Raw genomic sequence first — 25,536 nt, 5'->3', positions numbered from 1 at the left:
GGTCACCTTCAAAGGTAGCCCCACGTAGAGCGCATTGCAGTAGTCCAAGCGGGAGATAACCAGAGCATGCACCACTCTGGCGAGACAGTCCACGGGCAGATAGGGTCTCATCCTGCGTACCAGATGGAGCTGGTAAACAGCTGCCCTGGACACAGATTTGACCTGTGCCTCCATGGACAGCTGTGAGTCCAAAATTATTCAATATATATCCCACCCTTCCTCCTAAAGCACTCATCCAGCATGGCTTGCAATTCAGGATCAGCGGCCTACACGGCAGGGCTGTTGTGCGCAATTCGCTATGCAAAACACACAGGGTTGGCGGCGGCCTACAGCACCGCAGGGCTGTTTTAAACACGCAGCCGCCTTATTGGTTTATAACGTGTTTTGTAATTTTAAACGCCTCCGGGTTTTATAATGGCTTTTTTGTTTTGTTTCGGTTTTTGGTATCACACAGCGAGAGAAATCAGCGGGGAGGGATGGGCGGTTGAGGGCTTAGCCGTCGCCATGGTTACCAACGGGCAGCCCCCGCCGCCAGCAGAGACAAAATGGCGTCGGAGGCGGGCCACCCGGAAGTCCCGCCTCCAAACATGGAGACTCTCCCTAAGACTTTCGAAGCGCGAGGGAACGGCGGGGAGAAGCCCGGCACCTCTATGGTTCGGGGCCACTTCCGTTTCCCGAGCGCGCCTTCCGCTTCCGGCCCGAGCGCGCCGACGACGTTCCGTCTCCGTCCGTGGGAGTTCTGTGGCGCGGCCTTTTCCCTTGCCTGGCCGAGGAGGACGAGGAAGAGGGAGGGCCGCCCCTCCGCCGCCCGGTGAGTGAAGGGCGGGGAGAGGAGGGCGAGGAAGGAGAAGGGCCGGCAGGGGGCCGCTTGAGGGGATTTGGGGGCCGGCAGGGGGCGTGGCCTTTCCTCGTTGGGGGAGGGGTTGGGGGCCTCCTCTCCCCCTCTCAGGAAGGAGGAGGGGGTGCTATTTTGGGGGGGTCTGTGGGTCAGGCCGAGGTGGGTTTGCCAGGCTCGCTCCTGGGAGCCCCACAAGCAGGTCCTGAAGGCGGGAGGTCCTCCTTTCTCCCCAGCATTTTGGGACTCTGTACAGGTAGACTGCTCTGGTAAGTGGAGGTTCCGTCCCCGTTTGCAGTGGTTCCTTTCAAGAGAAGCCCTGCTGGGTCGATCCTGAGGTCGTAAGAACGTCAGACGAGCCCTTCTGCTGGATCAGGCCAAAGGTTTTTTGTTTTTGTTTTTATTAAGCCCAGCCTCCTGTTCTCACAGAGGTCAAATAACCCCAAGAACCTAGGAGGTTAAATGGAGTGACACTGGGCCCGGAAGCTCCATAACAGCATTTGAAGGACCCTACTAGATCAGGCCGGGATGCGGGTGGCGCTGTGGGTTAAACCACAAAGCCTAGGACTTGCCGATCAGAAGGTCGGCGGTTCGAATCCCCACGACGGGGTGAGCTCCCGTTGCTCGGTCCCTGCTCCTGCCAACCTAGCAGTTCGAAAGCACGTCAAAGTGCAAGTAGATAAATAGGTACCGCTCCGGCGGGAAGGTAAACGGCGTTTCTGTGCGCTGCTCTGGTTCGCCAGAAGCGGCTTAGACATGCTGGCTACATGACCCGGAAGCTGTACGCTGGCTCCCTCGACCAATAAAGCAAGATGAGCGTTGCAACCCCAGAGTCGGTCACGACTGGACCTAATGGTCAGGCCAGAGGGCCCCCCCCATTTAGTCCTGTATCCGGCTCTCACAGTGGCCAACCAGATGCCTCAACAGGAAGCCCGTAAGCAAGCGGGTCCTGAGCGCAAGAGCAACTACCCCTCCCCTTGTGATTCCTAGTAGCTGGTATCATTCAGAGGCATTTACTGCCCCCATTTGGAGGGTGAAGAGACTCATAAGGACACAAGGAGAGCCCTGCAGCTGGATCAGGCCAAAGGGGCCCCATCCAGTCCATCATTGTGTTCTGACAGTGCCCATCCAGATGCCTAGCTCTTCCTCCTTGTGATTCCCAGTCTTGCATGCAGAGGCATTCACTCTCTCTGACATTAGCTATTATTATGTTATTCTTCTCCATGAGAATCCGCTTTAAAAGCCAACCTGTTTTGTGACCCTCACTATCTCTTATGGGAGTGAATCCCATCTAGTCCATTGATCTTCAGCTGGTCTGGGTAACGACCTCGTTGTGCTTCAATAGCATGTCTAGCATCATACAAAAACAGTGGTACCTTGGTTCCCAAATGGCTTAGTTGTCGGAACAAATCTGCTCCCGAACAGCAAAAACCCGGACGTAAGTGTTCCAGTTTGTGAACATTTTTCGGAAGCCGAATGTCTGTTTCGGCTGTCGGCATTGTTTCCGGGGTCAATCAGCCAATCAGAAGCCGCGCCTTAGTTTTCGAACGTTTTGGAAGTTGAACGGACTTCCAGAACAAATTGAGTTCATGAACCCAAGGTACCACTGTATATGTCCCCAAAAAGGAGAAAAGAAATGCACGTACAGGTTAAAAATGAGTCTTCAGTGTGCAAAAGTTGAATGCTATTGATCTAGTGCTCCTTCACACATAGCTGAACTGTGGAACTCTTTGCCACAGGAGTGGCAGGCTGTCCTCATGACTACTCACCACAATGTTTGTGTTCTCCCTCCACGGTTGGAGACTCTTTGCCTCTAAATAATAATGATGGACTAGATGGGCCCCCTTTGGCATGAACCTGCTGTACAACTATTCTGATGTTCCTAGTTAGGTCTTGAATTTAAGCAGTAGCCTGGTAGTCGTGAGAAGGAATTGTGTGACAAGGAGTGAGCAAGCTGGTGGAACAGGAGTGGATATGCCTAGCATAGAGAACTAGTGGACTCCCTGAAGAGTGAAACATTTTTTCTCCTTCCTCTGCCATTCCTTGTCAGCCTGGTTATTTTTTCCTTTTTTTCCTTTTCATGGCTTGTTTTCAGATTCTGGCATTCAAAGGCATGCTGATTCTGAACATGGATGTTCCATTGTACTATTGTATTTGTATTTGTTGTTGTTGTTTACTAATGTTTTATACTGCCCTTCATCCAAAGATTACAGGGTGGTTCACAACATAAAAATATGAAATGAGAACACAGAATACATAATAAAACAAAAACAAACCACTTGTAAACAAATTTGTAGTTTATGCAGACTAGATTAGGGAAGGAAGCTAACAGGCAGTCCAATTCATGGACCTGCTCTGTCGGAGAAAGAATTGAATATGAGAAGAGCCTGGCTGAATCAGACAAAAAGAAAAAGTCTAGAGACCTCTGGAAACCTCGTGTGTCATTGGTCCTCAGAGATAAATTGCCTTTCCACATTGAGCTTCCTTCAACTTCTCCTGCGTGCTAGCTCCTGAGGGACCCATCTAGGAAAAGAAGGAAAGCATCCAGCTAAATTCTCTGTTGTGAAGTTCACAAGCAGAGAACTAAGGAAGGAGTAGTCTCCTCCAGTTGTTCGTCTCCAGCACTGTGTTTTCAGATATGCTCCCTTTGAACATGGAGGTTCTGTTTCTTATGGCTGCCTTCTTTTCCTCTTGTGAATTCATCCAGTCCTTTTCTAAAAGGACATCAGGCACAACTGTGTCTTGTGGCAATGAATTCCTTTCTAAAAATTGTGCTATGTGCAGAAATACTTTATTCTCTCAGTGATTAATGAACTTCCAATCAGTTTGAGGCATTGTACCATGAGATAGGGAGGAAAAACCTCCCTCTTCACTTCATCTTCACCATGCATCATTTTATAATCTTCTGTCATGATTTCTTCCTCCCAGACACCTATTGACAGGAAGTCCTGAATGTTGGCCCTTTTTCATTGGTGAGGAGGTGCCTTTTTGCTCTCCCCTGATCAGTTTGCTTTCCTTTCGCTTGAACCTTTTGCAGTGCTATAGTATCATTTTTTTAGGAGGCATAATTGGAACTGTGCACAATATTTCACAGGCCACTGTGACTGCATTTAATAATATGTATTTCTATAGGGAATTACGTGCAGGCTTCTAGTAAAATAAAGGCAGCCTCTGTTGTCTCCTGCATCTTCCAATTTATGTTGCAGGCCCCTTCTTGGGTAGGGACCCTCTGTTTTTTGGACCCCAGCCTGTGTTATGTTCTAAAGTTGAGGCTGGCAGGTGTCAGATTTGTGGGGATCTATTTTGTGTTTTTGGTAGAGCTCCCAAGATCCACCAAGAGAGAGGCAAGTTGTAAAATAGTGCCTCAAGGGGAGAAGTCCTATAAACATTCTATGGACACAGCATACATATAGATCTACATATATAGATCTATAGATATAGATCTACAGTGGTGCCCCGCAAGACGAATGCCTCGCAAGACGAAAAACTCGCTAGACGAAAGAGTTTTCCGTCTTTTGAGGTGCTTTACAAGACGAATTTCCCTATGGGCTTGCTTCGCAAGACGAAACGTCTTGCGAGTTTTTTCCCCTTTTTTCCCTTTTTCTAAGCCGCTAATAGCTGCTAAGCCACTAATAGCGCTAATCCGCTAAGCCGCTAATAGCCGTGCTTCGCAAGACGAAAAAACTGCAAGACGAAGAGACTCGCTGAACGAATTAATTTCGTCTTGCGAGGCACCACTGTATGTATGTATGTATGTATAGATAGATAGATAGATAGATAGATAGATCTGCATATAGATCTACATCTGAGGCTACACAGCTGATCATACATTTGAAGACTTACATCTCTAAAACTTCACCCAGCAGAACCACAGAAAGGCCTGGCAACCAGGTAATCATATTTTACAGGAATGCAAGGGCTGGCAAATGATTTGCACACGGCCAGCCATGATATATAATTATTGGGTGAAGTTCATTGCACTAATATAATCATACAATCAGCGCAAACCTTTCTGCTCGCCAGGGATACCTCCTTGCCAGAGGGGGAGCCCTGCACACTGTTGCAGGGGTTCTCCTGACTAAGAACTTGGGGGGGGGCATTGTGCCAATGGCACTCATTGCTCTGGCTCCTGCTAGTGCAACTATTTAGCTGAATCCCTCTCATTTATTTTTAACTTGTGATTTTTCTTGCAGTTGTTGAATTGTTGGGAGTCAGATCCCGATTTACCTTTTGCCCACCCTTGTTCTAAAGCACATATTTCTGTTATGTATGCTTCGTCACATAGGTAGCAACCTCTCCCCCAACCCTTTAAGTCTTCAGGTGCCCAGTGAAAACATTCCTCTTCAACCAGGCCTTTGGCTGATTAATATTCTACAGCCTTCTAAATACCTTTGTGGGAGGTGGGGATTATTGTATTGTTTTTGTTTTAACTGTTTATATTGTGCTTTTTATCCTGTATTTTTATCTTGTTAACTGTCCTGAGATCTTCTGTATATAAATTTGATCGATGAAAATAGATAGATAGATAGTTGTCCAGTCTGAAAAGCTTCTTGCTGTGCAGCACAGAGGCTGGGGTAAGGTGGGGGTGCTTCCATTGAAGAAAGGCAAGCCGAAGACGCCATTGGGCATTCAGAACCGGTTGTGATTCTCTGGACCCCAGCTGGATAAAACCCTGGAGAGATCTGACCACTAATCTGATAGTTTAAGCCTAAAAGCAGATATTACAAAGACAGTTTATTTGTTCTATTGTTCAGTACGATCTGGTAGCAAATGGCAATGTTCAATCTCATTGGAGTCCGGAGTATTCTTAGATGTCGCTCAATAAGTAGGAAGTGGATTTTGGGCTGGGAAGAAGAGGATTCCCCCCCTTCCTCTGCTGCCCTAGGTGGACAGTGAGGGAAGAGGCAGCCTGACTGGCTATGAGAAAGTTACGCTGGCTTATACCCAGCTAAGCTATACTCAGAGTAATGTTAAAGGTACCCCTGACCACTAGGTCCAGTCGCGGATGACTCTGGGGTTGCGGCGCTCATATCGCTCTGTAGGCTGAGGGAGCCGGCGTTTGTCCGCAGACAGCTTTGGGGTCATGTGGCCAGCATGACTAAGCCACTTCTGGCGAACAAGAGCAGCGCATGGAAATGCCGTTTACCTTCCCTCCAGAGTGGTACCTATTTATCTACTTGCACTTGATGTGCTTTCGAACTGCTAGGTGGGCAGGAGCTGCGACCGAACAACGGGAGCTCACCCTGTCGCGGGGATTTGAACCGCCAACCTTCTGATCGGCAAGCCCTAGGCTCAGTGGTTTAGACCACAGCGCCAACCGCGTCCCTATATTCAGAGTAGACCTACTGAAATTGATGGTCCTCAGTTAATTGTGCCCATTAACGCCAATGGGTCTAATTAGTATGGCTAATGTTGAACACAACCCAAATTAATGCTGCTTAGGAATTACACGCCTTCTTTGTTGATGGCTGTAGACATGATGATGCCAGGTGTGTGTGTGTGTACAAAGATACATAAAAGGAGCACAGCTATTCTTTCTAGTGTGAGTGTGACTGGTTTTTGAGCACTTAGTGACAGCTTTTTCAAGATGTGCTTTCCTTTCCCGGCCCACTCAGAGTCTCCTGAAGATGGCGCTCTCCAAGCGGGAGCTGGACGAGCTGAAGCCATGGGTGGAGAAGACTGTGAAGCGAGTCCTTGGCTTCTCGGAACCCACTGTGGTCACTGCCGCCTTGAACTGCGTTGGGAAGGGGATGGACAAGAAGAAAGCTGCCGGTAGGTCCTTGGAGCCAACTCCTGAGGTTGGCCTGGGGGCAGAGAATTGAGTTCCTCTGTAGCTTGTTAAATTCTCATGCCCCTGCTGATTTTATCCTTGCCAACCAACCCCAAAATACTTCACGCTTTAGTAACTCATCTATATGAACATACAGTGGTTCCTTGGTTTAAGAACAGCTTAGTTTATGAACAACTTGGATTAAGAATGCTGCAAACCTGGAAGTAGGTGTTTTGGTTTGTGAACTTTGCCTTGGAAGCAGAACATGTTCCACTTCCTGTTGAGTGTGTTCCATTTGTAAATTGAGTCCCCCGCTGCTATGGGAAAGCACACCTTGGTTTAAGAATGGACTTCTGGAACGGATTAAGTTCATAAACCAAGGTAGCGCTGGACAAAGTGATTGTCCATCCAGCCCAATATGCACTTATGTTTTTCAATGTGTTGTAAGTCGCTTTGAGACTTTGGGATAACAAGCTTAATATATTATGGAAACAATATGATTCGTCTAGAAGGTGAGATGGAATCTGTCTAACTTCATGTGGAATCAATTTCCTTAATGGCCTTTTAAAGCTTTGGGTGGGTGGCTGCTTAATGAGTTTTGTGTTATTTATTTGGTAAAATGGTTTCATGCCTTGTTTTATATTTAAATTGTGAGCTTCCTTATGGTACAGCTAACAAATGAATAAAAAGCAATATTGTTGCAGTGGAGTTCTTTATATTTGCATGCAGTTGCTTCCAGGGACACATCCGCACTGTACAGCTAAAGCAGTATTGCACCACTTTAACAGTCGTGGCTTCCCCCAAATAATTCTGGGAATTGTAGTTTATAAAGGGTGCTGAGAGTTGTCAGGAGGAGTCCCGCCCATTTCCCTCAGAGAGCTTCAGTTCCCAGAGTTCTCTGGGAAGAGGAATTGATTGTTAAACCATTGTGGGAATAATAACTCTGTGACAGCAATAGGGCATTTCTTCTAACAACTGTCAGCATACTTTATAAACTACAGTTCCCAGGATTCATAGAATCATAGAGTTGGAAGAGACCACAAGGGCCATCGAGTCCAACCCCCTGCCAAGCAGGAAACACCATCAGAGCATTCTTTGGGGGTGAGGAAGTCATGGCTGTGTAAAACGGTGTAATAGTGCTTTAAATGAAAAGTGCAGGCGTGGCCTAGATTGCTTATCTCTCTCTTGCCCCCACCTCACTCTTCCACCCCCACAGATCACCTGAAGCCTTTTCTGGATGACTCCACTCTGCGGTTTGTGGACAAGCTCTTTGAGGCCGTGGAGGAAGGCCGGAGCTCCCGACACTCCAAATCCAACAGCGACCGGAACCGGAAGAGGGAGCTGAAGGTGAGATCAACGCTTCATCCTCTTTCGTTATGAAGGCAGCAGAGCTTCAGATCTGGCTGTGGAGGTGGCAATACCGCCTCGCTGCATTTTCTTCTTCCAGGGAGTGTTGCGCGTTGAAATGCCTAAAAATTCAAGAGAGAAGGCCTTTTTCCTTAATGGCAACAGAAAGTGTGTGCATCTTTCATTCTTTATTGGTCTTCTTCCTACATCTGCCTTCCTCTCAGCCCTTAAATCTTGACTTGTTAGAGATTTTAGGAGACTTTAAAAGCATACAGTGGTGCCCCACAAGACGAACGCCTCGCAAGACGGAAAACCCGCTAGACGAAAGGGTTTTCCATTTTGGAGGTGCTTCGCAAAACGAATTTCCCTATGGGCTTGCTTCGCAAGATGAAAATGTCTTGCGAGTTCCTGCGGGGTTTTTTCCCTCCCCCCCTTTTCCTAAGCCCTAAACCGCTTATCAGCTGATCCGCTAATAAGCCGCTTATCAGCTGATCCGCTAAAAGCTGCTAAACCGCTAATAGCGCTAATCTGCTAAGCTGTCAATGGGCTTGACAATGGGCAATGGGCAAGACATTGGGCAATGGGCAAGACAAAAAAACCGCTATACGAAGAGCCTCACGGAACGGATTAATTTCGTCTTGCGAGGCACCACTGTACATTTTTTTAGAGTACAAATAATTAATTGCTGTGGCCAAGCTGTTTCTCTTGAACTGGTAGGTGTGCCTCGAAGCTCCCTGTTTGTATGAGGAGCCATCCATGTAGGATTTGGTCCATAATAGCAATGAAAGCAGTTCAGCTAAGGCTTGCAGGCGGTTTGGATTTGTGTATCTATGCATGCCGTGTTTTTGTTTGCTGATCATAGCTGCTTCTCCCCACAATCAGCCATGTCCTTTTCCTAAGACACAGCAGGAAGAAATTTGCTTCCCTTGGCCCAGTGGAGTAAGGAGGACATGGATGGTGCTGCGAGAGACCACGTTCCGTCAGCACAGAAATGCTTTCATTTCAGAGGGTGGGAGGAGGAACGTAAAATCTCACACAGGTTTAGATTAACACTGCTCCTTGTGTGAAAGGGTTTTTCTGCTGACAGCAATGCGTTTAAAATTGTGTGTGTATTATATAGATAATAATAACAACAAAATATATCAATGCTTTTATAGCAAAATGCTTCAGTTTTCACATTCTTTGGCTGCTTCTTAGACTGAAGAAAGCAGAAGCTGAAATATGTTTGCAAAAATGCCTCTTTTAAGCCACTGTACCAAATGCATATTTTAGTGATTAACAGCATCTTAAAAGTATCCGGAGCAAACTTTTCAGAAAGTGCTGTGTGAAGCTTTAAAAATCCGTGTGTGTGTGTGTGTGTAGGATATGGTGTTTCCCCCTTGCAATTTTGCCTGAACTCATGAGGACCAGAAACTTGTTTCCCCTGAAAGCAGATGAGGTGCTCAAGAAGCTGTGGGTTGGTTGTTGATGTGTAAAGCCTTTAGCCTATCGTATGAAGGATAATTCTTTGCTGTGAAGGCTCCACTAGTCGCGTGACTTCAGCTGGCTTGTGCTTCCTTGGGTGTCTAGGTTCTGGTCACTGTCAAAGTTTCCTCTGCCCTCTTTGCTTATAGGACGTGTTTGGGGATGACTCTGAGATTTCAAAGGAATCTTCAGGGGTGAAGAAGCGCCGCATCCCACGCTTTGAAGAAGTGGAGGAGGAGCCCGAGGTGATCCCCGGACCCCCAACTGAAAGCCCTGGGATGCTAACCAAGCTGCAGGTTGGTCCCAAAGGAGGAGAGGCAAGGCATGGAGTGCTTGTCTGGGACAGTGGTGATAATAATAATAATAAAATTTTATTTACCGTATTTTTTCGCTCTATAAGACGCACCAGACCACAAGACGCACCTAGTTTTTGGAGGAGGAAAACAAGAAAAAAAATATTCTGAATCCCAGAGGCCAGAACAGCAAGAGGGATCGCTGCGCAGTGAAAGCAGCAATCCCTCTTGCTGTTCTGGCTTCTGGGATAGCTGCGCAGCCTGCATTCGCTCCATAAGATGCACACACATTTCCCCTTACTTTTTAGGAGGGAAAAAGTGAGTCTTATAGAGCAAAAAATACGGTATATCCCGCCCTCCCCAGCCGAAGCCGGGCTCAGAGCGGCTAACAACAATAAAAGTAACACAATCAGCTTGCTGGGATAGCACATCTGTTGAGCTGGAGTACATATCCTCACACAGGCACCAGATGGCCTTGGGCTATCCTAGCTGCCTCATAGACAGGGTGGATTTGATTTAAATCAAATCAATTTAAATCACGAGTCAGTAAGACTTGATTTAAATCCTTTTTTTTTTTTTTACAGAAAGACTCATTCTTGCTGGTATCATCTTAATATTTACAAGCAGATGAAGGTTTCATTTTTGGAATAATAAATTTTCAGAGTAGTTTTTACAGTTATATCAAAAATTACTGATTTGGCTATACTATTAGAAATACACTGACAGATAATTATGAAATTATTGTGCGGTTTAATAAGTTAACTGTTTATATTTGGACAACTTTTCTGCTGTACTTTATTGGAAGGAGAAAACAATCATTTCCTTAATAACAATTTAAACAATTTATTTAACTAAAACAATAATGTTATAGCATATGTATCAATGTTTGTTAATGGATGTGGTTAACCTTTAAACAAAAAAAACTTAGACCGAGTTTTAGCACACATGAAAAACTTAAAACAAATCCTTATTTCCTGATGAATAGCCTTTGAACTATAACGTAACTTAAATAGAAAACTATCTTTAGAAAGATTTTTCCTCCAAAAGCATTTTATTTAAAAAATCCAATTTAAATAAAAACATTTGACTTAAATTTAAAAAAATGTATTTAAATTAAAAAAATCCGATTTTTACTTTTTTAAAAAATCATTGATTTTTATCCACCCTGCTTGTAGGGGTGGTGAGGATCAAACAACATGGGCAGGGAGGAAGGGGTTAACCAGATGTGGCATCTCAAGCTCTTTGGCGGAAAGGTAGAATATAAACGTAATCAGTGCGCCTGTGGATTTTCAGCTGTTTGTGGACCAAAAGTTCAGGAGGCCTGGCTTTTTACATGGACACTAGACTGGTGACTGGGAGTGGCCGCCGGGACCACATAACACCAGTCCTGAGAGATCTGCATTGGCTCCCAGTATGTTTCCGAGCACAATTCAAAGTGTTGGTGCTGACTTTGAAAGCCCTAAACGACCTCGGTCCTGTATACCTGAAGGAGCGTCTCCACGCCCATCGTTCTGCCCAGACACTGAGGTCCAGCACCGAGGGCCTTCTGGCAGTTCCCTCATTGCGAGAAGCAAAGCTACAGGGAACCAGAGGGCTTTCTCGGTAGTGGTGCCCAACCTGTGGAACACCCTCCCTTCAGATGTGAAGGAAATAAGCAGTTATCCTATCTTTAAAAGACCTCTGAAGGCAGCCCTGTTTAGGGAAGTTTTAAATATTTAATGCTGTATTGTTTTTAACGCTTGATTGGGAGCTGCCCAGAGTGGCTGGGGAGACTCAGCAAGATGGGTGGGGTATAAATAATAAATTATTATTATTATTATTATTATTATTATTATTATTATTATTATTATTAAGCTGCCTTATACCAAGACAGGCTGTTTGGGTCCAGTTCTAACACCTTTCCCCTTCTTCCCTCTTTCAGATCAAGCAGATGATGGAAGCTGCCACACGTCAGATTGAAGAGAGAAAAAAGCAGCTGAGTTTCATCAGTCCCCCTGCCCCACAGGTACAGCCTTGTTGCAGCCTGCACGAGCCATTGCACTGGTGGTCCTGCAGAGCTGAGCCCCTCCTGAGATTTAATTCTTCCAAGCCACATCCATACTTGAGTTTGTGGGCATGAAATACTGAAGTCATGGGAGGGTCCCACTTTGAGCATCGCAGACGGTAGGCACCAAAACCCCTCATCAATACAGACTTGAAATAAAGTGGCGTTTTATGCACTGGCCGCAAAAAAAGATTAGAAAGAGGGAGTTCAGTAACATTGCTCCAAGTTCAGAAAAAGGTTTCTGAGCTGTAGAAGCCGGGGGCTGTCTCCCACTAAGTTCTGCTAAGAGTAGAATGGACTTCAGTTAGCTGAGTGTTCACTTCAGTGGGTTTACTCTTGAGTAGAGCTGTTACCTGCTTATTTACAGCATTTTGATCCTGCTTTCCAGACTGACCTCAGAAAGCGGTTTACACATGATGATTGCAACCATTTTTAATTCTTTATTTGATTCCTGCTTTGTGGGGGGAGTATCAGTGGGTTGTTGTTTTTTTAAGTTACAGTAGAATGGAAAAGACAATTTTTTGTTTTTTTTTTTGGGGGGGGGGAATGATACTGCTTTTTCTCCACTCCCCGCAGGGCAAGATGGTCCTTCAGATGCCCCTGTGGTGACACTTTGGGGTGGAGGGAGAGGCCACCATGGGAGCTGGAAGGTGACTCGTGCTGGATGCAGCCCGGGGTTCCCACCTTCTCCAGCTCGTGCCTCCCTGTCTGTTTCCCTCTCCTCGCCCCCTTCTTATGGCTTTGCGCCCTTTCGCAGGGGAGGCGAGGCTGTATCTCACTCTCTCAGGAGTGTATCTCGCTCTCTCAGAGTCAGCCCTGCCTGCCCGCTGTTCCAGCCAGTGACTCCCCTCTCTCCCTCTGCAGCCGAAAGCCCCGACAACCACCGCCCAGCCGGAGCGCCTCCCCATTGGCAACACCATCCAGCCCTCGCAGGCGGCCACCTTCATGAACGACGCCATTGAGAAGGCCCGCAAGGCGGCCGAGCTGCAGGCCCGGATCCAGGCCCAGCTGGCCCTGAAGCCTGGCCTGATCGGCAACACCAACATGGTTGGCTTGGCCAACCTGCACGCCATGGGGATCGCCCCGCCGTGAGTATCGCAACACTTTGCCCAGGGGCGGCGGATGGGGTGTGGGGGTGTGTTTTCGGTTTGCTTGCTTTGTTTGTGTTCTTTTTTTCTTTCTCGATTTTATTGGTCTGCAAAGTTGAAAAGCCTGATGAAACGCCACTGAACGGTTTTTTTCTCATTGGACAGAAATGGATCACATGGGCAGAAATGTCCCATCGCACAGGGATTTGCCCCTTGTACGCGGTAAGCCAGTAGCAGCCCGCCCTTCCTGGCAAGTGTGACCCCAAGAGAAGTGTCTCAAGCAGGGGTGGGGAACTGTTGCCAAGTCACATGACCCTCCTGGGGAACTCCCTGGGGTCGGAGGCCAAAGTGGGCAGGGCAACGGGTGCGTGATTCTTCCCTCGCCTCATACAGGAGGCTGCATCCGTCCACCCATCAATGCTACAAATCTCTCCCTCCGGCCCCGATCGAAAATCATATACTCATGTAAATTGTGAATATGGAACTGTCACATTTCACATCAAAGCCCCTCAAGGAGGCTGGGTGTGGAGGAGAGCCGGCAAGGGGTGTTTTTCTTGGGGGGAGGGCTTGTCTGTGTCCCAAGGAGCAGCTAGCAAGGCTTGGAGGGGCCACATTTGGCACCCAGGCCAGAGGTTCCCTACCCCTGTTCGAAAGTGTGGGTGGGCAGACTTCAGACTTGTGAGATCTGTTTTGTGATGTTGTTTTCCCTAGAACCCTCTCCCCCCTCCCCGAGCCCCACCAGCTGGGTTCAAGTGGAAAAATAGTGGCTTAGAAAGCTGGGTTGGGGCAGAGGACGTGCACTTGAGAGATGCCCCGTTCCATAATTCTACCGGTATCTTAGCCCAGAAATTTGCTTTTAGAAGCAGAGCTGGGAAATCGCAGTCCTTCCACACAAAGGCCTTCCCTTGCCCACCTTCAACGCTTTATTTCAGCAGCCTAGTTTGTGGCGGGGGTGGGGTGGGGAGTTAGTCGAGAGTCAGAAATCCTGCAGATCCTTTCTGTACACAACCCCGACAGGCAAAAAAGGGTCAGGGACTGTTGGTTTTCTTTGTGGGAGGCGGCTTCCCAGAATCCCTTGTTCCGGAGGCTTTATTTCAGACTGAACGGGCTTGAGACTCTTGCCCCATACCCAGTGGGATCAGGGCCATTGGCCAGGGCTGCTTTGTAACCCGAGTTTGCCTTGGGGATGTCTTGGCCCAGGAAAGTGGAGCTGAAGGACCAGACCAAGCCGACGCCGCTGATCTTGGATGAGCAAGGCCGCACGGTGGACGCCACCGGCAAGGAGGTGGAGCTGACACACCGCATGCCCACCCTCAAGGCCAACATCCGGGCCGTGAAGAGGGAGCAGTTCAAGCAGCAGCTGAAGGAGAAGCCCTCTGAGGACATGGAGTCCAACACATACTTCGACCCCCGGGTCTACATCACCCCGGCCCAGCGGCCGAAGCGGACCTTCAAGTTCCACGACAAGGGCAAATTCGAAAAAATCGCCCAGAGGTTGCGGACGAAGGTACAGCACTTTTCTTCTGGCAAGCAGAGCTAACCCCCTCACCCAGCTTCCTGGGAAGGGGCATCACAGAGAGCTGGAGCAGGGTATAGATAGGAAGAGTCTGATGGATCAGGCCAAAGGGGCCCCGCATTCTTTAGCAGGAATGGTGTCCCCCATAATGATGATGATGATGATGATATTTATTTATTTATTTATTTATTTATTTATTTATGTCCCGCCCTCACCAGCTGAAGCCAGGCTCAGAGCGGCTAACAACAGTAAAATCATACAGCATTCTAAAATCAATTCATTATAAAATCAGTTCAAATCAAATTGATGGCAACCATTGGGCTAGAGTTCTATGAGGATTAACAAAGGAGGGGGCCAGGCTGTGCCTTGGCCAAAGGCCGGGTGGAACAGCTCCGTCTTGCAGGCCCTGCGGAAAGATGTCAAGTCCCGCAGGGCCCTAGTCTCTTGTGACAGAGCGTTCCACCAGATGGGAGCCACAGCTGAGAAAGCCCTGGCTCTGGTTGAGGCCAGCCCGGGACCTCCAAGATGTTTTTGTTTGAAGACCGTAAGGTCCTCCGTGGGACATACCAGGAGAGGCGCTCCCGTAGGTACAAGGGTCCTAGGCCATATAGGGCTTTAAAGGTCAAAACCAGCACCTTAAACCTGACCCTGTACTCCACCGGGAGCCAGTGCAGCTGGAATAGCACCGGGTGAATGTGATCCCGCAGCAAGGACCCCGTAAGGAGTCTCGCCGCGGCATTCTGCACCCGCTGGAGTTTCTGGTGCCTGTAGGAAACCCGTAAGGCCGTCTCCCCTCCTGTCGTTTCCAGCAACTGGTGTTCAGAAGCATCACTGCCTCTGACCATGGAAGGAACATAGGAATCTGCCTTATACTGAGGTGTTGCACACACACGATGCCTTTGAAGCATATTCGAGGCACATTTCTCTCTCTCAAAGAATTCTGGGCACTGTAGTTTATCCCTCGCAGATTTACAATTCCCAGCAACCCCTTAGCAAACTAATTACAAGTCAAAACTTGTAGAAAGGGTCAGGGAAGCGAGCCTGTAAGAAGGAGCTCAGCAGAAGTGGACGCTTTCCTCCTGTCCTGGGAAGGCAAAGTCTGAGTCACAGTCAACCCGTGTACAGCGGTGCCCCGCAAGACGAACGCCTCGCAAGACGGAAAACCCGCTAGATGAAAGGGTTTTCCGTTTTGGAGGCGCTTCGCAAAACGAATTTCCCTATGGGCTTGCTTCGCAAGACGAAAATGTCTTGCAAGTTCCTGCGGTTTTTCCCCCTTTCCCCCCCTTTTCCTAAGCTGCTTATCAGCTGATCCGCTGATAAGCCGCTTAACAGCTGATCGCTAAAAGCCGCTAAACCGCTAATAGCGCTAAACTGTCAATGGGCTTGCTTCGCAAGACGAAAAAACCGCTATACGAAGAGACTCACGGAACGGATTAATTTTGTCTTGCGAGGCACCACTGTATATAGATAGCATGGTACTCTTGCTTGCTTGCTCTTAAGGAAAACAGATTTCTTAGTGAGTGGGCAGCAGAACATCCTTCTTAAAAGCAATGTAAAATAAATAACTACCGTATTTTTCGCCCTATAGGACGCACCGGCCCATAGGATGCACCTAGATTTGGGGGGGGGGGGGGATAAAGGGAAAAAAATTTATTCTCCCCCCCCCAGGCGCGGGCCTGGGGCGGGGGAAGCCTGAGCTTCCCCCGACCCCAGCTCCCAGAACAGGAAGCTCTCCGCAAGCCCGAGCTTCCCCCTCTCTGAGCCCCCAGAACGGGACCCAGAGCCATGCCGAAGCTGCGTGCAGCTTTGGCATCGCTCTGGGAGCTTGCGGGGCTGGGGGCGGAGAGCGCCAGGCACGGGAGGCTTGCGGACACCTTCCCGAAGCAAGGGGCGTCCTCTGGAGGGCACCCCGTGCTTCGGGATGCAGACTGCCGCCCCAAGCCTCGCGCGCCCGGCAGGACCTACTGCAGGGCGTGGGAGGCTTGCGGACACCTTCCCGAAGCACGGGGCGTCCTCCGAAGGGCGCCCCGTGCTCCGGGCTGCAGGCTGCTGCCCACAAGCCTTGTGAGCCTGTGGGAACTCCCCCGGGCTTGCAAGGCTTGTGGATAGCTCCCTGAAGCCTGGAGAGCGAGAGGGGTCGGTGCGCACCAATGCCTCTTGCTCTCCAGGCTTCAGTGAAAGCCTGCATTTGCCCCATAGGACGCACACACATTTCCCCTTCATTTTTGGAGGGGGAAAAGTGCGTCCTATAGGGCGAAAAATACGGTACATTAAACTTCATAAAGGCTCCCTTGAATGGTCACCTGCTGGCAGTGTGTATTTGCCGCAGGTGAGCAGACAAATCGTTCTTTATCAGGCTGATGCTGGTGAGGGCTGGATCAGGCCCACTGCACTGGGGGCCTTTGACTTCTCCAGAAGCACCCTTGCCATGGATACTTAGAAAGCCCCGTCAGAGAGAACTGGCGCTTCGAGGGCAGTTTGCATTTTGAATTAGGCGTTTTATTTCTCTTCCGTGCACCTCCCTGAAAACCCTTCTGTCTCCCTCAGGCCCAGTTGGAAAAACTCCAGGCCGAGATTTCTCAAGCTGCCAAGAAGACCGGAATCCACACCTCGACGAAATTGGCCCTTATCACCCCCAAGAAGGAGCTGAAGGAAGGGGACACCCCCGAGGTGGAGTGGTGGGACTCCTACATCATACCCAATGGCATCGATTTGTGAGTTGCTCTGCCTTTCAGCTCTTAAATCTCTGGGCTAGGAATAATTCTGGGCTGAGTGCACCCTTCTTGCTGCCTGCTGAATTGATAATACCACATTTCTTCAAAGAACTGAAGGCATTCAGTTTTTAAGTTTGGGGGGCGGATGGATCTGTAGCCACCCAGGTGCTGCAATACTCCAGTACTCAGCATGGCCAGTGGTTAGGGGATGGTGGGAGTTGTAGTCCCACAAATTCCAGTGCGCTACAGATACCTCTGTCTCTGCTGTAGAGCAGGGATGGGGAGCCCTTGGCTCATGGGCCAAATTAAATGTGCTAGGCCATGGCTGTATTTAGTTGCACAGGCTCGCCTGGCATCCTGTGACATCAGGAATAGAGCAGGTGAAGCCCTTGTTGTCCAGGAGCGCTCAGGAGAGCTCTTCATTTTTTTCCAGCAGGGCCTGCTGTTTAAATTTGGCACCAGGTGCCAGCCCTGCTGAAATGGTTCCCAAATTGGAGCTTTCCACTGGACTTAATCCATGTCAGCAGCCAGGCTAATAGAACACAACACAGCACAGTTACCTTGGGCGTTTGATGGGGGGAAATCAAGCCAGGGACCTTTAGCTCCCAAGCCATCTATTCTGAGGAGGCAGCTGGGGCACTGCCATAGAGAGGGTTTTCCTAGATGAGCACTTAGCCCTCCAAGCCTCAGCTCCTTGCAGCAGGCATAAGCAGTGTGAGGATCAGAATAGGTTAAGAATAGGAGCACCCTCCTCTTGAGGCGTCACCCGCAACTGTGCAAATTCTCCTTCCCGTTTCAGAAAAGCCGCCGATTCGCTTAAAAAAGAGGACTATTTTGGCATCACGAACCTAGTGGAGCACCCAGCTCAGCTAAACCCTCCAGGTGAGCACGCTCCATCTCTTTGCTTCTGCATCGGGGGGAGAGCGGATTCCGTAGAGACAAGAAGATTGGAAGCAGAACAGATGGGTGCAGAGCCAAACCCTGCTCCATTCTCCTTAACCCCCACCCTTTCTGTCCCCAGGGAATGAAGAGCTTGGTGAGTCTAAAAGCCCCAGCTCATTTTATTTATTTAGGAGTGTTTGTGCGCTGCCTACTAACCACAGTTCTCGAGGTAGCTTGCAATGCGTTTTAAACACAGTGAAATAGGAAATGATCCAATAGGCAGTACAGCAGGGGAAAGCTCTGTGTGTGGTGTTCGCCTGATGCTCCAATCTCCTTGTTTAGGATTGATTGCTTTAGTAGCTAGGTGTCAACCCCACACAGGGCATGACCTTCCGCACCGGGCTGCTACTGCTGCTGTATCTCACAATCCACCCACAACCAGTGCAGGAAGCTCTGTGAGAGCAAAGATCTTATCTGCCTCCCCCCCCCCCAAGTCTTCAGATCAGTACAGTGGCGCCTCGCAAGACGAAAAGAATCCGTTCCGTGAGTCTCTTCATCTTGCGGTTTTTTCGTCTTGCGAAGCAAGCCCATTGACGGCTTAGCGGATTAGAGGCTTTTAACGGCTTAGCGGATAAGCGGCTTAGCGGCTTAGAAAAAGGGGGGGGGGGAGAAAAAAAACCCCGCAGGAACTCACAAGACATTTTCGTCTTGCGAAGCAAGCCCATAGGAAATTCGTTTTGCGAAGCACCTCCAAAACGGAAAACTCTTTCGTCTAGCGAGTTTTCCGTCTTGCGAGGCATTCGTCTTGCGGGGCACCACTGTAGTCTTTGAGGAACTGAACAGTATGGGGAATGTGTGAATATTGGGAAAGGGGGCCTAACTTTTTTGAAAAAAGAAGGCTCCTATAATATCACAGGCACAATACTCAATATTCCGCACTTTAATCTTTGTTGGAAGCCACCCAGAGTGGCTTGGGAAACCCCGCCAGATGGGCGGGGTACGAATGACAAATTATTATTATTATTATTCCCAAACACCAAAGAGTCTAAAAATCACATAGAATGAAGCACACACAAAGGTGTGGGAGGGAATAAGCTTTCTGCCAAAGCTTCCTTCTGCTGCTACGAGTATAATGTGTTTATTTTCATGTTTTTAAAAGTGTTGTAAGCCACTCGGAGACGTTTAAGTGAGCAACAAGTCTAAGTAATTATAATGGAGATGGGAAGGAACAAGCTTGGTGGGTGAGCCCCATTCTAAAAGGAGAAAACCCTGCTTGTCTCTGACTGTGTTTCTGCTTCGTTGTCCTTGTGATGTGTGTCCCCCCACCCCGACCCCAGTGGACAGTGACATGCCGGTGACCCTGGGAGTCTACCTCACCAAAAAAGAGCAGAAGAAACTACGGCGCCAGACCCGGAGGGAAGCGCAGAAGGAGTTGCAGGAGAAAGTGAGGTTAGGCCTCATGCCGCCTCCTGAACCAAAAGGTAGGGATTTTTGTAGTGGACAGGTGGGGCTTCTGTTGAGAGAGGGAGAGAGATAAAAAAAATAACCCCTAAAACTTGAAGTTGGAATTCTAACGCATAATACTAGAACTCAGGATGGGGGCTATCCAGTGATGCTGAATGTGGGAAGGACAAAACAGAGGACTTCGTCACACAGCCCCTCATTAAACTCTGAAACCGGTTCCCACGAGATGTAGACACGGTGGTCACAAGGCGTCAGCGGACTTTTTCAGCAGGCGGCCGGTCCACTGTCCCTCAGACCTTTTGTGGGGCTGGACTATATTACGAAGAAGAAGAAAAAAAAGAATTTTTTATTTATATCCCGCCCTCCCCAGCCAGAGCCAGGCTCAGGGCAGCTAACACCAGTAAAATTACAATAAAAACATCATGGGGGGGGGGGGACAACCATTTAAAATACAGGTTAAAAATACAACTTAAAATGCAGCCTCATTTTAATAATAGCCCATAAATCAAAACAATAAGGGGAGGGAAACATAAGGGTCAGACTGAGTCCAAACCAAAGGCCAGGTGGAACAGCTCTGTCTTGCAGGTCCTGAGGAAAGATGAACGAATTCCTATGCCCCACAAATAACCCAGAGATGCATTTTAAATAAAAGCACACATTCTACTTATGTAAAAACACGCTGATTCCCAGACCGTCTGTGGACCAGATTTAGGAGGTGATTTGGCCGGGTTTGGCCCCAGGGCTAGTTTACCTACCCATGGTGGTCACCAACTTGGATGACTTGAAAAGAGGAGCCACAGTGGTGATGTTCTGCCTTCACTGTCAGAGGCAACATGCTTCTGAATGTTAGTTGCTGGAAATGGTGGGATGAGAGAGGTGCTGTTGCTCTCAGATCCTTAATGTTTTGGCGTCTGGGTGGCCACTGTGGGAACAGGGTGCTGGACTAGATGGGCTCCTTTGGCTCGATCCAGCTGCCCCAGGGCTGTTTTTCCGTTCTCAACTTATGCTCTCAATGCCATTGGCGTTTCTCCCTCTGCAGTACGAATCTCTAACCTGATGCGTGTTCTGGGAACGGAAGCTGTTCAGGACCCAACCAAAGTAGAGGCTCATGTTCGTGCACAGATGGCCAAGAGGCAAAAGTAAGGTTGATGCTGATTTCTTTGTCATGTGTGGATGTGTGTGCATGCATGTGTTTGTGTGTCCGTGCACATAAATTGGTACCATCCAGACCCAGTTCTCTATGTCCTTGCTGATGCATCATCACACAGGCAGCTTTTATTTCAAAAATACAGTAACGATAGCAGAGAAAGTAAATGCATATATAATCTTGCTTCCCCAGAGCTCACGAAGAGGCGAATGCTGCACGGAAGCTCACTGTGGAACAGAGGAAAGCCAAGAAGGTTAAAAAGCTGAAAGAGGATATTTCACAGGGGGTCCACGTAGCTGTCTATAGGTGAGTCTCCTCCATCCCCAGAGGCAAAGGCCTCTCTGTGCCCTTTGCCCACACCTTCGGCAAAGGCCTCTCTGTGCCCTTTGCCCACACCTTCTTCACATCCCTGTCCCCCCACACCCAGAGGAAAGCTTTTAAAGAGAAAAGCTTTAACACGTTTCTCTTCCCTCTCTCCAAAATTCCAAATGAATTTTGGAAACAGATTGGTATAGAAATATCGGGAATTGTGGGTAGGAAGGTGGGATTAACTAAATTAATGGTTCTTATTAGTCTGAGTAAAAGTAAAGGTAAAGGTACCCCTGCCCGTACGGGCCAGTCTTGACAGACTCTGGGGTTGTGCGCCCATCTCACTTAAGAGGCCAGGGGCCAGCGCTGTCTGGAGACACTTCCGGGTCACGTGGCCAGCGTGACATCGCTGCTCTGGCCAGAGCCAGAGCCAGAGCCGCACACGGAAACGCCGTTTACCTTCCCGCTGGTAAGCGGTCCCTATTTATCTACTTGCACCCGGAGGTGCTTTCGAACTGCTAGGTTGGCAGGCGCTGGGACCGAGCAGCGGGAGCGCACCCCGCCGCAGGGATTCGAACCACCGACCTTTCGATCGGCAAGCCCTAGGCGCTGAGGCTTTAACCCACAGCGCCACCTGCGTCCCATTAGTCTGAGTAGCACCGAGTTAAAAACAAACGAGGAATATAAATGGGTAAAATTGATGGTAACTGCAGCCAGATAGGTTATAGCGAGTAATTGGAAAAATGCAAAAGAGTTAGGGGTGAATCAATGGAGGAAAAAATGGAATAATATTATAATGTTAGACTATCTAACTGTGAAGATACTCAGAATGAAAGGGTTTAAGGTCTGTGAGAAAGAGGAGGATTGGTTTGAGAAGATACTGAATTATTTGGGTAGGTTTGAACAATTTGGGGCAATTAAAATGTTAAAAATTAAATAAACCTTGTGGATGGAGGAGTGTTAACGTATATAAAATTGTACATATGGTTGATTTGAATATGTTATTATTGATTATGTATACCCATTGTATCAGCCGCCTGGGGGGTTTCACTGTTTGTGTTTTGGTTGTTGGTAAAAAAAAATTAAAAAAAAAATAAACATCTCTTCCCCCCTCTCTCTCTCAGAGTCCGAAATCTAAGCAATCCGGCAAAGAAATTCAAAATTGAAGCGAACGCCGGCCAGCTGTACCTAACAGGAGTTGTGGTTTTACACAAAGATGTCAATGTGGTGGTGGTAGAAGGAGGTGAGGCGGGCGAGGATGGGTTGCGCTTAGTTTACGTGTTCTGGGACGTGGGTTCCTCCACTGGAATCACTGGGCAGCAGAACCAGGCCTGAAAGGGAGGCGCCTGCTTCATGCAGCCCCAGTGTAACACATGGAATTCCTCGCTGCAGGATAATCCTTTGCAGTGGGGAGCTTTTATCAAAGGACGTTCTCCAGGGAACCTGTGGGGCTTGCAGGAAGGTGTGCGGGTTGGATGTGCAACATGCCTTTCCAAGACTCCGTTCTCCCACCCAACCCTTTCACAGAGCATTTTTTCCTACCCTCGTGTTCAAAATGCGCTCGAAGGAATGTGGGCGGTCCTGCCGCTTTATTAGAACCTTTCGCAATAACATAGCAATGCTGCTTTTTTGGCCGACTGCCCACACTCCCTTCAGAATTAAAATGGCCCTCGGTGATCTTTCTCTTCCCTCCTAGGCCCTAAAGCACAGAAAAAATTCAAACGGCTCATGTTGCATCGAATAAAGTGGGATGAGCAGACATCAAATACAAAAGGAGACGGTAAGAACTCGCATAACCCTCTTATGCCCAGCATAAGGGAGTATAGTATTTATTTTAAATGGTGATTTAAAATAAAACAGGTGCTATAAGAAAGCTGCAGAGATAGCGCAGGATAGTACGCACCCCGGAAACGATCTCTTTCAGCTTCTGCCTTCTGGAAGAAGGCATAGGGTTATAAAGACCAGGACTAGCCGCCTGAGAAATAGTTTCTACGCAAATGCAATTCTGGTTCTAAACGCAGTATAAGGAGTCTCTATAGTATATTGTATATTGTATGGGACGCAGGTGGCGCTGTGGGTTAAAGCCTCAGCGCCTAGGACTTGCCGATCGAAAGGTCGGCGGTTCGAATCCCTGCTGCGGGGTGCGCTCCCGCTGCTCGGTCCCAGCGCCTGCCAACCTAGCAGTTCGAAAGCACCTCCGGGTGCAAGTAGATAAATAGGGACCGCTTACCAGCGGGAAGGTAAACGGCGTTTCCGTGTGCGGCTCTGGCTCGCCAGAGCAGCGATGTCACGCTGGCCACGTGACCCGGAAGTGTCTCCGGACAGCGCTGGCCCCTGGCCTCTTAAGTGAGATGGGCGCACAACCCCAGAGTCTGTCAAGACTGGCCCGCACGGGCAGGGGTACCTTTACCTTTACCTTTATAGTATATTGTATTTTAAAATAGGGTTTCAGAGTTTTTAGGGGGTTTTGAATGTTTTATGTTGATTTTCAATTTCATTGTTCTGTGTGGGACAATGACAATAAAGATCTCATCTATAATTGTGGTTCCACTCTCTCAGTTGACAACAGATCAAAACTCTAAACACTAATCAGAGCATTTTAAAATAACCAATAGCCACAAGGCCTTTTGATCAGAGGAGAGTGCTATCAATGGCTCCCAGTCATGATGACACTGTTCTACTTCCATGGTCAGAAGCAGCAAGGCTTCTGTATAACCATAGGAGGGGAGAAGAGGGCTTTTGTGTTTGGGTCCTGCCTTTGGGGCATCTGATCGGCCACTGTGAGAACAGGATGTTGGACTAGACGACTCATTGCCCCGGTCCAGCAGGCTCTTCTCATGTACTAGTTGATTTTTGGAATCTACTTACCAAACAGAGGTCCCAGTCTGTGTGGAGTTTGGAACAGACAGGGTGCCCTGCATCTGGGAGGGGCCGGAAGCAGGGCTTTACGTCACAGGCTTTGTCTGTGAGAGTTACTTTCAGTTCTACCGAGAGATGCTGAGAGACACAGCTAAACAGACAGGCTGTGTCTGTGTGCTTTTGGAAAGCACGGAGGAATGTCTTTGGAGAATGGCGGAGGTCTCCGATGGAGAGACTGATTTATGGCTTGTAAATAAACGCTTCTAGAGATAAGAACCGATCTGTCTTTTGGACTTGATTTATCCCTTTCTCACATGGACTCAGGACCGCTGCATTATTCTGCTAGGCCAGCTCAGAGCTTCCAGGGATACGGAGCTGAACTGGGAAGCTTGCTGGACCCAATATTCCGGATGGGGAATTTATTTTCATGCTCAAAGTCTGATGCGTGCAGCACTTGAGAAAAAGCCTTCCTTCAGGCTGATAGTCCAATAGTGTTCAGCTTTAAGCACAGCCTTCTCTTTCTCTCCCCCCACCCCCACCCCCGGTTTTCCTTTCTTCAGATGACGACGAATCCGACGAGGAGTCTGTGAAAAAGTCAAACAAATGTTCTCTGGTTTGGGAGGTAAGTATCCACTTAAATTGCTGGGTCTTTGCACTTGGTTTTCTGGGCCACGCTGAAATTGTTAGACCCCCCTCTTCCAATATCTTGCCTGTATCTCCCCTCCCACCCACTGCAATGTCCCAGGTGTGGCCACCAGACAGTTTGTGAAAAGATACTGAAACCTATTCTTGGGATTGCCAGCCTCCTCCCTAGAACTCTGTTTTGTTTGGAGGGTCGTCCTGGTTAAACCAGTTTAAGCTTCAAGTGTTTACTTCCTGGTCCACAACGTTAGTGGCCTTTTTTCTTTTCCTTTTAACTCCTAAACCCAATTCCACCCCCTCTTGTCTTTCCCCCCCCCTCAGGGCACAGCAAAGGAGCGCAGCTTCGGGGAGATGAAATTCAAGCAGTGCCCCACCGAGAACATGGCACGGGAGCACTTTAAAAAACACAGAGCAGAGCACTACTGGGACCTGGCTCTGAGCGAGTCCGTATTAGAATCCACAGACTAAAGGGTCCCCCCCCCCTTGGCTTTTTGTGGTGTTCAGTTTGGAGAGTGAGAACTCAGCTGAGACTTTGGCCTTGGAGGCTCCTCTCCCCCCTGCCATCCAAGCGCCCCCCCCTCCCCAAGCCCACTTTCCCCCCTCAAGTTCCCTGCAGTGTGACAGCATCCGATTAAAAGAAATATTTTTAAAAAACAGAGCAAAACTACCTAGGGGTTTTTCTGTTTTTGTTTTGGACTGAAACAGTTCGTGGATCTTGACGTGCGCTCTTTTTAGCTTCCTTGTCATGCCCTCTGGAAACAATCCGACTTGGAGGCCGTGGTGAAAGCATCGAAAGAAATCCGTACGCCGGCCAGGGCTTCTCTTTTCCAAATCCATTGGCCTCCTAACCACACGCAGCTCTTTGGCTTTTTTTGTTCTTCTTTTTTTGCCAGTTCAGTAGGTTTGTTTGGACATTAGGCAAGTCAGCCAGGCACCTCCATGATGGGGAGAAAGGAGCACTTGTGGGGTCACCGACTTCGATGGACGTTAAGAGGGCAGATCTCAGCGTTGGAAACTTGTACAGCAGATTTAGGAGCTGGGGATTTAGCCCGCATCCTACATTTACATAATAAACTTTTTTTTCCCTTTGGTAAGAAGTTAAAAGCGCAAAAAAAAAAAAAAGCAAAACCCAACCATGTTTCTTTACCAGTTTCTTTTGTGC

The 25,536-nt window shown here is 48.4% G+C and overlaps 1 protein-coding gene across 1 annotated transcript; it reads left to right on the top strand.

Annotated features, from left to right (window-relative positions):
* Positions 1 to 669: 669 nt before the first annotated feature.
* PRPF3 (pre-mRNA processing factor 3) lies at positions 670 to 25,507 on the top strand. Its single transcript, XM_079958145.1, has 17 exons — positions 670 to 811; positions 6,451 to 6,607; positions 7,822 to 7,952; positions 9,566 to 9,712; positions 11,631 to 11,714; positions 12,618 to 12,841; positions 13,007 to 13,063; positions 14,042 to 14,348; positions 16,905 to 17,071; positions 17,871 to 17,953; positions 19,291 to 19,434; positions 20,457 to 20,556; positions 20,757 to 20,870; positions 21,998 to 22,116; positions 22,570 to 22,653; positions 24,293 to 24,354; positions 24,696 to 25,507. The coding sequence occupies exons 2-17, from the start codon at positions 6,463 to 6,465 to the stop codon at positions 24,840 to 24,842; spliced, it is 2,115 nt and encodes a 704-aa protein (XP_079814271.1). The 5' UTR covers positions 670 to 811; positions 6,451 to 6,462; the 3' UTR covers positions 24,843 to 25,507.
* Positions 25,508 to 25,536: the final 29 nt, after the last annotated feature.

The sequence above is a fragment of the Podarcis cretensis genome, assembly GCF_951804945.1.
Source record: "Podarcis cretensis genome assembly, chromosome: 16".
NCBI lineage: Eukaryota > Metazoa > Chordata > Lepidosauria > Squamata > Lacertidae > Podarcis > Podarcis cretensis.
Note: the sequence above shows the minus strand (reverse complement) of the source record. Positions and strands in the feature narration are given on the sequence as shown.